The 18,385-nt window shown below is 38.8% G+C and overlaps 1 protein-coding gene and 1 non-coding gene across 2 annotated transcripts; one reads left to right on the forward strand and one right to left on the reverse strand.

The window, feature by feature from the left end:
- Positions 1–168: 168 nt before the first annotated feature.
- On the reverse strand, positions 169–14,418 carry LOC131539388 (gastrula zinc finger protein XlCGF57.1-like). The gene is made up of 3 exons (XM_058773959.1): positions 14,135–14,418; positions 13,057–13,604; positions 169–3,536 (listed from the first exon to the last, which is right to left on the reverse strand). The coding sequence occupies exons 2-3, from the start codon at positions 13,400–13,402 to the stop codon at positions 2,560–2,562; spliced, it is 1,323 nt and encodes a 440-aa protein (XP_058629942.1). The 5' UTR covers positions 13,403–13,604; positions 14,135–14,418; the 3' UTR covers positions 169–2,559.
- On the forward strand, positions 9,004–9,078 carry trnaa-agc (transfer RNA alanine (anticodon AGC)). The gene has a single exon. It is a non-coding gene; the product is annotated as a tRNA-Ala (tRNA).
- Positions 14,419–18,385: the final 3,967 nt, after the last annotated feature.

The raw sequence follows: 18,385 nt of genomic DNA on the forward strand, positions 1-18,385 counted from the left end.
ACCACCTCAGCAGTGCCACAAACTGATCACCTCCATGCCACGCCAAATTGGGGCAGTAATTAAAGCAAAATGAGCCCCTACCAAGTGTTGAGTACATATACAGTAAATGAACATACTTTCCAGAAGGCCAACAATTCACTAAAATTTTTTATTGGTCTTATGAAGTATTCTAATTTGTTAAGATTGGTGGGTTTTTGTTAAATGTAGCCAAAATCTTCACAATTAAAAGAACCAAAGACTTAAACTACTTCAGTCTGTGTGCACTGAATTTATTTAATACACTAGTTTCACAATTTGAGTTGAATTACTGAAATAAATGAACTTTTCCACGACATTCTAATTTATTGAGATGCACCTGTAATCCTCCAGCAGATTCAGGCTGTCCTGAAGTCCCTCTTTAGTAGGTGACAAGAGAACCAGGTCGTCTGCATAGAGGAGGCACTTAATTTCTGTGTCATGTAGACTGAGACCTTGAGTAGGAGAGTGCTCTAGTGTATTAGCCAATTCATTGATGCAAATGTCGAAGAGGGTGTGGTTATTGGCTCCTTGTGTGGTTATTGTAAGGGAAACAGGTCAATTTAACTCAAAGGGAATTATTTTTTATTTAATAGGAAATTTGGACATATAACATCAACTTTGCACTGGATATTAAAATCCAAAATATAGTGGAAACACTTTTAATTAGCACAGTAACAAGATCGGCAGTTTAAGACATTAACTTGTAGGCACAAAACACAAGATACTTCTCTTTTCAATATAAATAATACTTTATTGGATAAATCTAAGTAAGACATAGAAACTAATCTAACACAAACACACACTCCCACACATTCACACAAGTTTCAGGAAGAGAGAAAGTGAGGAAAGAATTAGTTTAAGAGAGTGAAAATGTGAAATCCCAAGTTTATAGCAATATGTGCAATTGCTTAGACCTGAACAACCATCAATCACTTAATTAACCCTCGCATTGAGTTCCTCAATGAGGCTTTTAAACTTTATATTAAATGCACCAGTTCAGCTAAAATCCGGAGATATTTGCATTGGCTGCTGATTGGCTGGAGGTTTAGTAGTTGTTCGGAGTGATGTCTTGGGCATTGGCTGACGAATGGTGACTACATTTACATGGACAACAATACTCCGATTTTAATACGATTAAGACAATACTCTGATTAAGAATCTATCATGTGAACAGATATTTTTGATTACCTTAATCTGGCTAAAGTTATAATTGAAGTAAACACAAATCGAATTAAGACGTGGAGTATTCCTATTTTAGTATTTACCGTCGTGTAGGACTTTTCTCTACATTTTGCAACAGGATACACACATGGCAGTGGTCAACCGTTTGACGGCAAATAAAAGAGCTTCAACACCGCCGTTGTCTGTATGCACGTACAAATAATTAACTGCACTTGAAGCTTTTATAAAATGAAAAATTAAACCCCCAAAACTGTATATGGCATCATCACGAAGACAAACTATATGTTTATACGTGAAATGGAAGGGACGTCGGATGGCGTCGCATGGTGATGTAATGACGCATGCCATTAATCGATCAATGTACTGTAAGATGTAAAAAAGGGGAACATGAAATGATTATTCTAAAAGCAACTCATGTAAACATCTTAATCATAATATTGTCTTATTCAGAATAAGGTAAATAATTAGATTACTGATGTCCATGTAAACGTAGTCAGTGGCTGGTTGAAGTTTTGAGGCTGGCACAGTAGGAGTTGGACTTTGCGGCAAAACTTAACTCAGAATACGAAACACTCAACGGAAAATAAAATAAATGGAAGTAAAAATAAGAATGTGATGAGACTAGATGGATTTTCTCCTCATGATGTATGGAGCAGCTGGCATGTAAGCCTGAGCACGCTCAAAGCGCTAAAAAAAAAAAAAAAAACCGGTGGCAAAATGTGATGGCGAAGAGCTGTGGTGGCAAAAGCTAATTTTGTTGGTGTTCTGAGTTTTTAAACTGGGCTGTTGGACACATCCCAAATGGTGTCTTGACCAGTTAGACAATGTCTTAGCTCGGGGTGTTGCTATCTTGCTACCTTATCAGTCACATGGTCAGAATTTTCCCACTCTTGCAGAGTATAATTTGATGTTTTGATGTTGTCTTGTTATCCTGGGCCTCTTTGTGGAATTTGGCTCTTTGGGTTGTTTTAACACCAATCTGATTGAATCTTAAATTGTCTTATTTGCTCCGATACGCTACATTATTAAGGGATGTTTTGCATGTGAAACTTTTTCCACACTGTTGGCAGGTGTAAGGCTTCTCAAGTGTGAACACTCATGTGGACTTTGAGGTTTCCTTGTTGAGAGAAACTCTTTCCACTCTTAGGGCATATGAAAGGCTTTTCTCTATTGAGAACTGTGGGCTTCAAGGTTTCCCTTTTTAGTGAAACGTTTTACACATTATTGGCAGCTGAAAGACTGGGATGTTTTGCATCTGAAACTTTTTCCACACTGTTGGCAGGTGTAAGGCTTCTCGTGGACTTTGAGGTCTCCTTGTTGACAGAAACTCTTTAAACACTGTTGGCAGGTAAAAGGCTTCTATGCAGTATGAAATCTCATGTGGGTTTTGAGGCGTCCTTTTCGAGTGAAACTATTTCCACACAGTTTGCAGGTGTAAGGCTTCTCTCCAGTGTGAATTCTAATGTGGCTGTTGAGGGTTCCTTTTTGAGTAAAACTTAGGCCACATTGAGGGCAGACAAAAGGTTTCTCTCCAGTGTGAATTCTGTTGTGCATTTTAAGGGTTCCTCTTTTAATGAAACTTTTCCCACATTGTTGACAGGTGTAAGGCTTCTCTCCAGTGTGAATTCTCAAATGGATTTCAAGGCTTTCTTTTTTAGTGAAACTTTTTCCACATTGTTGGCAGTTGAACTCGCTCTCTCTAGTGTGAATACTCATGTGGACTTTGAGGTTTCCTTTTTGACAGAAACTCTTTCCACACTGTTGGCAGGTGTAAGGTTTCTCACCAGTGTGAATTCTCAAATGGATTTCAAGGCTTTCTTTTTTAGTGAAACTTTTTCCACATAGTTGGCAGTTAAAATGTCTCTCTCTAGAGTGAACACTCATGTGGACTTTGAGATTTCCTTTTTGACAGAAACTCTTTCCACACTGTTGGCAGGTGTAAGGCTTCTCTCCAGTATGAATTCTCATGTGGTTTTTAAGGTCTCCTTTTTGCATGAAACTATTTCCACACAGTTTGCAGGTGTAAGTCTTCTCTTCAGTGTGAATTCTAATGTGCCTGTTAAGGGTTCCTTTTTGAGTGAAGCTTAGTCCACATTGAGAGCAGGTATAAGGTTTCTCTCCAGTGTGAATTCTAATGTGAATATTAAAGGTTCTTTTTTTATTAAAACTCTTTCCACATTGTTGGCAACTGAAATTACTTCTAGTTCCTGTCTTTTGAGCTCTCTTTTGTAAAGTCTGTTTAGTTTGTGAGCAACTAAAATTTTCATGTTTCTTATATTGATCTTTGCCTTCCATTTCATGTAGTTCTTCACTTTTCTCTTTCAGGGGCATCAGGTCTAAAGCAGAAAGAGACCAATACAAGTTAATTCCATTTTAATGACACAAAGCAACATACATTAATACATTTCAAAACAGCAACATGTATGCTTGATACTACCCACCAAGCCAGTGGTTCTCAATTCCAGTCCTTGTGATCACAAATTTCAGGAAGAACCCAGCCCCACCTACCCCCATTATACTGTGTAACTCCTCAGTAGAAACTTTTTAAAGCACTTCCATCTAGCAGAAGACTGCAGTCCATCAGGACCAGGACCTCACGCCACAAAAACAGTTTCTTTCCATCTGCAACTACCCTTATCAACAATACCCATGACCCATCAGGGTTTCTTACTCACGCCCATGGACATTACACTTAACCCTCTGGGGTCGACAAACGCGTATACGCGTTTTGAGGCAGATTTTCCTGATAAGGCCGAAATGAGCTTGAATTACTCTGCCATTTTTGATCGTACAGATAAGAGCAATACACCATTCGAATCTGTAAGGGGTCTACTTTTATTTGTATACACTCATAATAACAACTAAACTTTGTGCTTTTGAAGAATAAAGAAAACAAACAGGGTGCGTTCTCTGTCTTCTCCGTCTCCGCAAACTGCTTTTTGAAACACGTCACTAAAATGAGAATGTAACTCAGCAAATACTTCACACAGAGACATGAGAAATATATCTATAGAAAGCTTGACATGTCTACTGTTAAATAAAGTAAGTCTTAACGAAAACAAATATTCTGTGATAAAGTAATCCGTATGAAACCAAGGACATGTCCAGTTTTTCCGTCTGGTCTCATTATCTCTAATTAGGTCACGCCCACGCGTTGCTCGCGCTATTGTTATTACAAATCTCCACGTGAGACACGCGGCATGTAAACGCCCACACCACCGTAAACAAAGCAGCAACGCGTTCATCTCGGATACTTTTCAGTTTTGGAAGAACACGCTGTGAGGAATAAGCCTTGTATTTACCTTAGAAACGCGCTGAGGGGAAAAAGAGTTATATTTACTTCAGAAACGCGCTGAGAGGAAAAAGCTTTGTTTACCTCAAAAACAGAACACGACTGCAGCTGGAGCCGGCGGAGGAGGAGATATTTTATACCGAGTAAGTAATGTTTCTTATTGGTATTCGATAATGTGTTGTTGTGACAAAGTTGAACGCATTTACTAGGTGAACTTTTCCCAAACTATAACTCCAGAATAAAATGTGTGAAATCGAGTGCAACATTTTGAAATATGATAGGCAACCTTTCATTGCATTTAAATGTTGCACGACGTGAGGATAGTTATATGTTCTATAAACAATGATATAAAAGTAATGTCTAAGAAAGTTTAGACCAATCTTTACTGTGAAGTAGCCTACTCTGTTTGCAAATACCTGCTCAAACATGTTTATGATAAGCTTAACAATAATAATTTAGTTTCTCAGTTATAAAATGTTGTTTTTGTATTGTATGATAATACATGCAAAGCATGTGTGCATCTATGTTATAAAATCACGTGGGCAATATTGGTGATTGCTAATGTAATAATATAGTTGCTCCTGATAAGATTATCAACATGCTTACTAATTTATTTATTAATTTTAGGGAGGGGGTGCTTTATTTATTTTGAATAGTAACAATATATAGGCCTATATATTATAATAAATATAATGTACTGTTTTTGCTGTACTTTGGATCAAATAAATGAGCTGAAGACACTTCTTAAAAAAAAAAAAATTACAAATCTTACTGTTTAAATAATTTGACTGGTAGTGTATGTATTGTCACCATGTTTGCTTTGTCTTTGTCCGTTCATTGTGTTGCTCATGTCTGTTTTGTGTTTCTCATGCAGTTTCTGCTGTCTCCTGTTTTCCTGGGTTCCAGTTTCCTGCCACTGTTTTGGATATTTTGGATATTGCACCCACGATGTCTTGACTCTTCTGTTGTTTATTTGATTGTTTGTTCCTAATAAACTGTTTAACTGCACTTGCAAGTGAATCTCAAGTTATTTTATGTGATAGTTATATGTATACACATTTCTTTTTTCCTCACATTCTTTCTTGTAGCAATTCCCTCTCAGTCACACACCTGAATCAATGGTTCATTATGGAGCTCATTATGCGGGCCTTTGTCTTCTCAGGTGTGAGTCACAGCATTAACCAGGATAGTTCACGCCCTCTCGCATAGACCCTTTCCACTCAAAAAGTGACTTAGAAAATTTAAATCAATATATTGTTTTCTCTGAATGAGTGAGTTACATTATTTTCAGATAATTTTGAAGCAAATATTCTAGGCTACAAGATCCAGTTCTCAAAAGTCTTGTGAGTAAATGTTCTGTATGTGTTTTATGGCCTTATTTCATTTACTTTAAAATTTTAGATTTTTTCTAACCACGCATAAACGTTGTTTTCTCAAAAACACAATCATGTACGTACATGCTGCTCACATATTATTGTAGCCCAGTTTGTGCTGAATACAGTGTTTTTAGACTTTAGCCATTAAAATGTTTATAAGCAACTGAAAAAAGCACAAATGTCAGGGCATGTCAAAACTTCTCCGGGGCCCCAAAACACCCTCAGACCCCAGAGGGTTAAAGGGGAAGTTCATGTGTCACTGAGTAACAAAGGAACAAGTAGCTGCATTCTGATTACTTTTATGCCACTGATCAGGTTTTTATATGTAGTTTGCGGTAACAAAGGGTTTTATAGGTTTGACTGAAATAATAATGCAATAACTGACACAACAACAACAAAACAATTGAACAAAAAACAGATAAAGACAAAAAGTAGCTACTGATAATATCTAAACGTGTATCCAAATCCAAATGTAATAAAATTAATTTATGTTTGATGTTATGATTGATTTACTAGCTATACAGGTATATGGCTATAATGGTAATACAGATAACAAATTGTGCAATTTTTTTTACTTTACAGTCAATTTACAAATAATGCGTTCATATTTGTGGAACTCACAATGCACTGAATCTCCACAAATTAGTGTCATTACTATGACAACCAATTTGCACGAGAAGAAACTGATGTCTGAAAAGAAATTGAGTGTGTGTGTATGTGTATATATATATATATATATATATATATATATGTGTGTGTGTGTGTGTGTGTGTGTATGGTTCACGGGGCAAATTCCAAATGGAAGTGATCATCCCTATCCCCTTGAAGTGGGGATTTTGGAGTGAACGGGGCACGTGCGAGTCATTATTTAGTCGTTTGAAATGCACTTAGCAAAGGGAGCGATCTAATTTCTTCATAATCTTCAGCTGGGATGTTCCCGTGACAACGCAGCATGGCACACAGCACAGCAGATTTGCTGACAGACACCGGCATAAAAAAAATATTTTATATTTGAAGAAGTTGTATACATATTAGTTTTTATATATTATATAGCAAAAAACTTGAAATACGTTTTAAAATATAAAATGTATATTCGTTTGCAACAGTTATGCTAACAACAATAAAAAGACATATGACATTCAAACAGCGATATCTACTGACGCACACCGTGCTGCGTTGTCACGGGAACATCCCAGCTGAAGATTATAAGGAAATTAGATCGCTCCCTTTGCCTAGTGCATTTCAAACAACTAAATAATGGCTCGCACGTGCCCCGTTCACTCCAAAGTCCCCACTCCAAGGGGATAGGGATGAGCACTTCCATTTGCCCGTGAACCGTACGGTTCGGTACACGTACTGTGCCACCCCTAATATATATATATATATATATATATATATATATAGGGATTTCACCATTTCACCTAGGGTGTCAAAATGGCAAGAAACGGCCCTGCTGGCCCGCACACTTTTGCTAAGTGCATAGACAGAGACTGTCTCTCTGAGACAGATGGGAATCTGCATATTGAACTACCTCGATGATTGGCTGATTCTAGCCAGATCAGAACGGGAATTGGTCGCTCACAGAACACTGTTGCTCAGCCACTTAGAGCGCCTCGGGTTGAAGATCAACCTGCAGAAGAGACTTTAGGGACACATCCCTTGAGGGGTTTTCAGAGGTTGTTTGGTCTCATGGCGGCCGCCGCCTCTGCGATAACTCTGGGCCTGCTCTATACGGGCCTGCCTCCACTTCAATTTTGGCTCAAAGCTTGTGTTCCACCCCACGCCTGGGACGGCTTCGTGTCAGGATAGACCATCGCTGTGTCAGAGCTGTGGTTCCCTGGACGACCTCTCACCTGTTTCAAATAGGAATGAGGTTAGGGCGGACCTCCAGAAGGAAGGTAGTCACAATGGACACTTCCAACTTGGGTTGGGGCGCCACGTTGAAGGGCAATTCGGGGTTTGGCTCCTGGTCAGCCCCAGAGCAACACCTGCATATCAACTGCCTAGAGATGTTGGTGGTTTTCTTAGCCCTGAAGACCTTCCTACTGGCCTTAAAGGGGCACCACAGTCAGACAGCATGACGGTGGTGGCCTATATCAATCACCAAGGCGGTCTCAGGTCACGCACTATTTACAGGATGGCTCGTCACCTCTTCTTTTGGGCACAGAAAGAACTCCTCTCGTTAAGGGCGGTTCACATGTCATGCAGACATGCTGTCCAGAGGCAAGGTAGCCCCAGGTAAGTGAATGCTACATCCTCAAATGGTTCGAAAGATCTGGTCAGTCTTCAGGAAGGCAGAGTTCGACCTCTTCGCCTTAGAAGACAACTATCACTGCCCAAAATACTTCTCGATACAGTGAGATACTCTGGCCCATGACTGGCCCAGTGCTCGCCTATACGCATTTCCCCCGGTCACCCTGATTCCTCAGGTCAATATAAGGCCAATATTCCCAGAGCTAGTGCAGCTCTCAGCAGCAGCCCCATGGCCCATTCGCTGAGGAGTGACCTTCTCTCGCAGGTGAAAGGCATGATTTGGCATCCCCGGCCGGAGCTGTGGAGCCTTCATGTATGGTGCCTTGACAGGAGCTTAATCAGCTCCCAGCAAGAGTCAGCAATACCATTTTAGAGGTGAGAGCGCCGTCTACAAGACGCTTTTACAGCCCAAAATGGTCGGTCCTCCTTAACTGGTGCTCTGCACAAAGTTTGGACCCGATATAATGTGACGTGTCTCACGTGCTAACCTTTTTGCAGGAGCTGCTGGATAAGGGGCGCACCCCTTCCACGCTCAAAGTGTATGTGGCAGCTATAGCAGCAGACCATTCTCTCGAAGCTGGCCAGTCAATCTGCAAAAACGACCTGATCGTTAAGTTCTTGAAGGGCGCACGGAGGCTTAATCCTCCTTACCCTCAGACTGTGCCGTCTTGGGACTTGTAGTCTTGGGTCTATAGTCCTGCAGGCCCTAAGAGGGCCCCCCTTCGAGCCGCTCTGTTCGGCAGTCCTTATCACTTAAAATGGCCCTCATTCTAGCTTTGGCGTCGGTTAAGCGAGTGGGTGACTTGGAAGCGCTGTCAATCAGCGCCTCGTGTCTTGAATTGGGACCTAATGCTGTAAAGTAATTTTAAAACCAAGACATGGGCTTTCCTGTAGCTCAAATAGTAGAGCATGGCGCTAGCAACGCCAAGATCATGGGTTCGATTCCCAGGGAAAGCAAGAGCTGACAAAATGTAAAAACTGTAACTTGAATGCAATGTAAGTTGCTTTGGATAAAAGCGTCTGCTAAATGCATAAATGTAAATGGTTATGTCCCTATGTGCTCTCAACTCCGTCCAGAGCTCAGTTGATCTCCCTATTGGTGCTACCCAGAACAGATGGTGAGCAGGGTCCAAACTTGCTCTGACGGGTGAGGGCTCTGAGGATATATCTAGAGCGCTCTAGCCTGTTTAGACAGTCAGAGCAGCTTTTTGTTTGCTTTGGAGGTCGCCATAAAGGACTGTTTGCCACAAAGCAGCAACTTTCTCGCTGGATCGTAGATGCAATAGCCTTGGCTCATGCCTCAGAAGACTTACAATGCCCTATAGGTGTGAGGTGAGGGCCTATTCAATGAGGGGAATGGCCTCCTCCTGGGCATGGTCCAGTGGAATTACTATTGGTGAGATTTGTGCAGTTGCTGGCTGGTCGTCACAGTCCACATTTGCCAGATTTTACAATAGACATCCCTGCCCTGCATGCGCAAGTTCTTTTGGTTTAAATTACCATTCTTCCCCATTTAGGCAAAGCTGGTTATATTCGTGCTTCTCAGCTACTAGTTCTTAGGGGTATTAGTAGCGCTCCAAAACTGGGCTCGCAGAGCAGGTTATTCTGTATCTGCTCATGATTGGATGAGTTCCCCATATGCGTTTTCACACAATGGGAAAGTCCGTTTGAAAAGGAATGCTCCGGTTATTTATGCAGCCTCAGTTCCCTGAGATAAGAGAATGAGCATTGCGTCACTTACCGCGCTATAAGCTGCATGCAAGTCGATGACTGTCGCTTCAGTCGAATGATCTGATGAATGGCGCTCCGAGCCAACCTATATAGTGGTCGGCTCCACCCTTTCTGACGAGCTAAAGTGCCATTAGTTTGTGTAGCTACACAAACGTGAACAAATCAGGCTTCAGTACGGAGTAAAACAGGAGTTTTCCCATATGCATTTTCATGCAGCGCTCATTCCCTTATCTCAGGGAACCAACGTTACGTTAGTAACCAGAGCGTTTTCTGCCAAAATAAAAGCTCCACTGCCGTTTCCGTCAAAAAAGCTTGTAGGTTTATCTCTCACAAGCGAGGACCAAAATTAACAGACGTGGACAAAGAAAATAGCCTACTGTACAGGAAGAGCAAACTCACTTTATATTTGAAGAAAAATTTAAATTTATTAATGAGAGTTATTTTCGTCTATTACTATTCAACTGTAACTGTATGTTACTATGGTTACCAATGTTTATAGGAAGCGCATTAATATAGAACGTGATTAAACTGACCTGAAACTACCTGTGCAGTTAAACGAATTTAATCAACACCTGCCAGCCAATCAGAATCGAGTATTCAGACAGACCATGGCATAAAAAAACTTAAAAACTCATGCATGGGTATTTTTTGTTTCATTGCTGGAATCATAAGGGCATTCTAACTGTATTCTAATGGACTTCATCGCACAGTGAATGCTTTTGGACAGACGTGTTTTTCAAGACGTGTTTTTTTTTTTCTTTCTCAAAGTTGGATAATGTCAGCTGTCCTATCATCTCTCAGTCCCTCACAGTCACACATACATTATGTCAAGAGAATGTCTTTAAAGGTCCCATGGCATGAAAATGTCACTTTATGAGGTTTTTTAACATTAATATGAGTTCCCCTAGCATGCCTATGGTCCCCCAGTGGCTAGAAATGGCGATAGGTGTAAACCGAGCCCTGGGTATCCTGCTTCGCCTTTGGGAAAATGAAAGCTCAGATGGCCCAATCTGGAATCTTCCCTTTATGTCGTCATATGGGGAAAGGTTACCTCCCCTTTCTCTTCTTTGCCCGCCCATGAGAAAATGAGCTACTACCGTGCGAGGCGAGCGCAATATTTTGTTTTTCCTCGAGAGACATCATGGCTTGCAAACGAGTGTTTGGATGTACAAATGAACACCGAAGTATTTTTTTTAGTTCCTTCATCCGAGACTATGGCTAGCATTAGCTACATGATAATAACTGTAACAGCATACATAAACAAACCAACTAAAGTACCGTATTCAGACACAATATTTTAAACTAACCATTCAGAAAGGTCCTGCTGTAGCTGCTGAGTTGCAACTTCTTCATCCGGTGCTAATCCATCCGGATCAGATTCTGGGTCAAACTGAAAAGCTGTGTGTCTACGAGCCATTGCGATACATCCACTGTCAACATTAGCGCATGGTAGCACAAGCTGGTTAAGGCCACACACCCACCCTCCACCTTGCCCCGCCTCTCTCCTCCTCATTAGCATTTAAATCTACAGACACAGAAATGGCACGTCCTAAGGAAAGCTCATTGTGGGACTGGCTCGTAGTGGCTGAAATTCTGCACCAAGGCTGAATTTCGGGAAAGAGACTTCAGATACAGTACTAGGGACCACTTAGGCCGATATAAAAGCATCCAAAAAGCAGCATGTCATGGGACCTTCAACCCTTTAAAACCGGCTGTGTCGGCGCCGACACATCAGACCAAGCTGTATTCATGTTACCATAACTCTTCTACCGTTTGGACTATCAAAATAATTCAAATTGCTCCTGATAGCAGACAACATGCGCTTTTCGGCAATATATGGCTTATTACGGTAATTTCTTGCGCTCCGTCAACAAATGACGGCAGATTTCTGGGAGAGCGAGAAGGGAGAATTTGAATGGAGAGATAGGGAGCGCAGAGTTTGTTATTGCATAAAATAATAAACAAAATGAACAAAAACATGGTCAAGGAGGAGTAAACAGCATAAGAGTCGATTAGGATGATTTTTGATGAGACTTTGGGAGCAGGCTGAGTGAGACTTTTTCACATGTGGTATGTGCGTCGATATAATGAGTCCGCGCATGTAAATGAATGGTTGTATGCATGTACATGCATGGGTAAATGTGTGCGTGTATGAACAAAAAAGCCTCCTGAATGAAAACTGTGCAACCCAGTGTCCCAAAAATACTTGTATATATGTATTATAGTTGAATTTTGAAGTAAGAAGTGTTGGATTATTTCCATCATGATTTTTCTCTTTTTTTTCTAAATAAAAAAAAATATATATATTCCGGTTTTTTTATTTTTGTCTATTTAAATTCTGTTTACAAACTCAAAACACAAGATTAATGGTCAAAAACTGTACTTTTTGGAAAGCCATTTGTTTTCTGACACCTTGCACTTGATAATAGCACATTCTGTTAGAATTTTACAGTCAAATAAACAAAATGTGTGAAAATGACCTATTTTACCCTTAGGTTTTTAAGGGTTAAATTCTAATCAAGGATAAAAATCATAGCTTCTGTTGTCTTCTTTTAAAAGAACTTCAAAAGTTGCTTGAACCATTTTGCGCGAAAAATGACGAAATTGCTTACATAGTTCATAAATGATCATAAGTAGAGAATTTTAACATTTCATGTGCATGATAAATTTTACGTAATACACAAAATTAATAATCCAAAGGGGATGGTGGTTTTACAGAGGGGATGCTTTTTGTCATTTTTTTCCACCAGGGGGATGCCATCCCCCCTCAATTCGAGCCCTGATGATAATCACCATCTCCTGTTAGTCGCTCACCATCAGATCAAAGCAACAGGTAGAACATGCCATATTCGTTCACAAAAATCAATAAGTAGGCCTATATGTTATGATTATCAGGCGCGGTGTTTATGACAAAATGGCTGATTGAGACACAAAAAGCTGTGTTTATGTTTATTTTAATGTCTTTGGTTTGGGAGGCTCTGACACTGGTGGCTTATACCAACTTACTAACTTTATTTTATTAAAAAAACTACTTTAGGACTATAGCCTTATTTTACACTGTTATTCATCAGTATTTGTCACATTCTTACAATTTATGTTAAGTTGTCAAGTAAAGTGGGACAGTACTTGTGTGTGGGTCATCCATTTTTGCACATTTTCATAAGGATCACATGAGTGAGTTCAGCTGTCAGAATGAAAACCAACCTGTTTGTTCTTCAGTGTCTTCATGTTTGACTCTGAATGTTTCTTCAATCTGCATGTCTTCACTCTCCTCTTTAATAAACACCATGTTTATTTGTTCCTCAGTACCTTCATGTTTGACTCTGAATGCTTCTTCAATCTTCATGTCTTCATTCTCCTCTTTAATAAACACCATGTTTGTTTGTTCCTCAGTATCTTCATGTTTGACTCTGAATGTTTCTTCAATCTTCATATCTTCACTCTCCTCTTTAATAAACACCACGTTTATTTGTTCCTCAGTATCTTCATGTTTGACTATGAATGTTTCTTCAATCTTCATGTCGTCACTCTCCTCTTTAATAAACGCCATCTTTATAATAGTGTCACGTCAATCTCAGCTGCTTCACAAATTAAGTTTTTCTGTGAATTTGGACACCTTTTAAGAGAATAATTAATAGAAAGAAAAATAAATCCAAACTAAATCTATAGTTGCGTCTCAACTAGCTCCCTAGTTCAGTAGTCAAGTCAGCACACTGGTAAGGGAGTCAGTCAGAGTAATGGCCTTAAATAACCTGATGAGAGGAAGAAACAAGCAAAATTAGTACTCAAAGGGACACATATGGTATGGAAGGTTCATATTTGTATTAAGCTTCATATTTGGTATTTACTAATTTGTAGGTTATATTTAATAAATTCCACTTTCACGAAAACGTTTGCAGTTGATTTGTAAATGTCATTATTACACTGTTTTGAGCAGCAGGTCACGGCAGCGTGCGGCGATTCAAAACAGTGAATCATTTCAGATGACTCGGAGAACCGAAAAGCTCCAATTCTTTATCACTACTTGCCAGCGACTGAATTCGTGTTTAGGATGAACCGATTTACTGTTCAGGGAGCGATAGCGATACGAGACGCACCGTTTCTGATAGTGATGTTTGAATGCGCTTTATTTACACAAAATAACATCCCATTACTGTTATATAAAGTGTTAAAATGTTACATTCAATAATAATTAATGAACTTTACATCGATTGCAGACACTATAAAGTATACTGAACAAATTGTATCAATGTAAACATTGTAAAATGTTAAAACCACAAACCTTTCTTCAGCTGAAACCATAGACTGTAAAAGAGATGGGCGACGCATCTCCACTTCCTCGCACGTCACCGTCAGCTGGAGTGAGCGTGGCTCCGCCCACTGAATGAAATCCGTGAAAACACGTCTAAAATGGGCAAAGTTGTTGTGCGGTAGACTGTGCTGACAGATTCAACAGGAATTCGGAGCTATCGTTTTACAGACTGCCAAAAAAACATCGAAAGGATAAGTAAATAGATCGCTGCACTTCACAGAAGAAAAACAAAAAAACTGGTATCCAGGCAACGAAACGTGGGTTTAGTAATTTATAATAAATGCTGCTATAGTGTTTTTGAACCATACTAAAGGACTTGAATTAATTTGTTGTGGTAATTCTGAAGCTGCTGTGGTAATATAAACAAATTACTTTACCCAGTAGGCTACAGTAGAAGTTTTCTACATCTATATTTTATACTGCAATACACTCCAGTTTACTGTTGTAAAAACTAAAGTGTACTGCAGTATTTATTACAGTTTATTAGTTCACTATAGTTAATACAACAGAACACTGTAGCATTCATTAACAAAGTGTTGTGAATACTATACTATATACAGTACAATACACTTTACTATAGTATGGTTCAAAAACACTATAGTATTACTATAAATTTACTAGAGTATTTTTTCATGTGGGCACTTTGTGTCAGGTATGTTGAATTTTAGGCTAAAAGAATAATAGCCTATGATATATGGTTAAGCAAATACTCCATATTATGTGACTGCAAAGTTTTGTCAGTCAGCCTTCATGAAAAAAAAAAAAAACATCCATTATGAGTCTTGAGTTCTACAAAGGCGGGATGGATAGTCTTAATACAAACAGTTTTTCTTACAAGTAGTGCTACACAAAGCATAGATAGACATGCTCGTGTTTAAAAATTAAATTGATATAGGCACAAAGTAGCTCATAAGTAGATTGTTTATACCACTACTGAAGTCTACATCATCTGCCTGATGCTAACAGTTACCCTGATAACTTAAAAAGTTTCTACGAGACATTGAAACTTTGCTGTTAGAACATTGTTTTGGAAATCACTTTGGCTAACTCCAGTTGTTTTAAATGTGATATACAAATGAATATACAAATAAATAAATAAATACACTTTGCTTGTTGTTACCATCATTATGGGTGACTGAATGAATGGTACCCCCTCCAGGTATGTCAAATTTTGTAGGGATGCTGTAACTGTGTATTTCCTGTGTAAAAATAAAAATATTACTATTAATTCTTTTTTATTATTATTTTTTTTTTTAGGAAGCCTGACTTATGTGCCAAGTTTATTCTGTTTCACCTCCAACAGTGATCGTACTCAGGCTGTCACCAACCTGGCAAGGTATGTATGATCTCAAGATGTTTTTGAGAAAAGACTTTCCAACACAAGCAGAGAGATAGCTGCCACAGCTCTTCTGGATCTGCAACAGACTTTTGCATCAGAGGCAGAGGTGGGTGAAATACATTTTGGTGTCCGCATGAGGAAATTTGTATTAATAAACTTATAGAAGTTATTTTAAGTACATAGAAAGCACATTGAATGCAAGTAAAGTGTCTACTTTAATGTTTTAAATCAGGTTTGGGAAAATAAAATGTGGGTGAAAAAATGTTCCACTGTCATTCAGTGTTATATTTATGTAAAATGAAACAACGTACTTATTCGTTGTGTTTATTAAAATCTGTAAAAGGATAAGTGGTCATACTTAATTTGATTGTGTTTTAAATATTTAAAAAATTACTTTCTGACAAATGGGTAAAACCTAGGATAGTGGCAAAGTTTAAAAATTTACAATTACAAGTGATCAGTATTTGGGATGAAAGTAATTAGTCTTTTAATATCTTATAAAATTATTATATTTGTAAATATGCCTGGCAAGATGACATTGAATGACATTTTAGTGGGTGTCTTCTATAAATCGTGGTAAAAATGTGATTTATTTTTTTGCTTAGAATTAAAAAAAAAAATTGTATTAAACAGGACACATTTTAATGTACTGAAAAACAAAAACAACAATTCAAAGCTGTGTTACACATAGTTTGGTGCTTGAAACCCCTTTTTTGTCTTTTACCCAGGTACAGACTGTTGAGGTCCAAGGCACTGAGGTCCAGACAGAGACGACACACATTGATGTTACCTCTTTACAAGATCAGATTAAGCTTTTAAACACTGAATGTTAATCACTGAGGGATAAAGTTCACAAATTAGAATCCGAGTTAAATCATCGTACCCTTGACCCTTCCCAGTTTGATGACAGCGAAATTAAATATTTCACCGGACTACCCAATTTACATTCATGATAGTATAAATGCAACACTTTTGTTTTTGCCCCCATTTTTCATGAGCTGAACTCAAAGATCTAAGACTTTTTCTATGTACACAAAAGGCCTATTTCTCTCAAATATTGTTCAAAAATCTGTCTAAATCGGTGTTAGTGAGCACTTCTCCTTTGCCGAGATACTCCATCCACCTTACAGGTGTGGCATATCAAGATGCTGATTAGACAGCATGATTATTGCACAGGTGTGCCTTAGGCTGGCCACAATAAAAGGCCACTCTAAAATGTGCAGTTTTATCACACAGCACAATGTCACAGATGTCGCAAGTTTTGAGGGAGCGTGCAATTGGCATACTGACTGCAGGAATGTTCACCAGAGCTGTTGCCCATGAATTAAATGTTAATTTCCAACCGGCCTCACAACCGCAGACCACGTGTAGCCACACCAGCCCAGGACCTCCACATCCAGCATCTTCACCTCCAAGATCGTCTGAGATCAGCCACCCGGACAGCTGCTGCAACAATCGGTTTGCATAGCCAAAGAATTTCTGCACAAACTGTCAGAAACCGTCTCAGGGAAGCTCATCTGCATGCTCGTCGTCCTCATTTTGGGCCACCTCTTTTGGATTCATCAGTCAACTGTATCAAGAATTTTTCGACGTTGGATAAATGTCATGGCAAGCAGGCTTCATCCCCTAATACTGTGGCCAGAAAGAGAAGACTTAACACGCAGCTTACCAATGAGTTTTCGGACATTTTTTTAAGAACTGCGTAAGCATATTGAGCGTCCTTCAGATCTCAAAACTTGAGCTCAAACATGGAGCAACTACAAACAACACAACACTATAAAGTTTCTTACTTCAATCACCCCACAAGGAAGCATCTCCTCTGAGACATTGAATCAGCTCAAGAAATTTCATGTGTGCGAATACATGTTGAAAGAGTAATTGGAATGTTGAGGCAGAAATACACAGTTCTGGGCTCAACTCTACCTGTATGCCTCATTAGAGTTCAACAAAATGGCAAAGTGGAGGACAGCCTTATAGATAAGATCATGATAACATGTTGTGCTCTGTAATCTTTGTGGTAACATAGTGCCTTCAAATTGATAGAGTGAGTGTTCATATAAAGTGTTATTTATAACTGACATAACTTGATACTAAAAACACTGATACTAAAAACATGTTAGGTCTAAAAAGTTTAATTGTGATTGTCATTAATAACAGACAACAGAATAAACTACATTTAGTAAATATTTATTTTGTAATGATATGATTACAAATATGATAGTATTTCACAGTAATGTAGTATATTTGCATTTTTGGCTGACAGGCATTTATAAATAAAACTAAGTGACTGGCACATCTCTGTGGTACTCGGATGAAAACTGAATGACATTTGTAAAAAAAAAATTGTATGCTTGATAAATAAAAGCGGTACTCTGCAAGATAAGGCCTGCTAACATTTTGTTTTTCAACAGTTTGGACTATTTTAGTTATTAAACATTGGTCAAATTGGCATAGTTGTGGTCATCATGCAGCACTGCATTTCGTGTAAACCATTTTGCCAGTAACTCTGGCAACACTGCGTACCTGAAAAATACCTGTTGCCTTCGTAATGTGTTCCAAAATTGGCATCTGGGCATATTCTTTCAATTTCTGAAGGTGTCCACACACAAAAGTCACAGAATAGTGATTCTGTAGCGTGAATCTGGCACTGTACTTCTAAAAGTAAGAGTTGTGTTGTCTATTAAGTTTCAGTGTCATGTCTGAGGATGAGGATCCAACCAAGCAAAAGTCCTTTTCTTTTGAAAGTTCTAAATACTAGAAAATATTTGAGGGAAAAGGAAGTCATAAAATAGTATAGTGTGATTATTTTAATGCACACAGTACATTATGGGGGAGTACAAGCACTGATTTTAATGGAAGGATCATTGAAGAAATGCTAGATT

This window comes from Onychostoma macrolepis, chromosome 04 (assembly GCF_012432095.1).
Source record: "Onychostoma macrolepis isolate SWU-2019 chromosome 04, ASM1243209v1, whole genome shotgun sequence".
In the NCBI taxonomy this organism is placed as follows: Eukaryota; Metazoa; Chordata; class Actinopteri; order Cypriniformes; family Cyprinidae; genus Onychostoma; species Onychostoma macrolepis.

Excerpts from the sequence above, each read along its gene's own strand:
- LOC131539388 (XM_058773959.1), bottom strand. The coding sequence starts at position 13,402 with ATGGCGTTTATTAAAGAGGAGAGTGACGACATGAAGATTGAAGAAACA. Across the intron at positions 3,537-13,056 it reads AGACACTGAAGAACAAACAG|ACCTGATGCCCCTGAAAGAG; the intron begins GTTGGTTTTCAT and ends TTTCTGCTTTAG.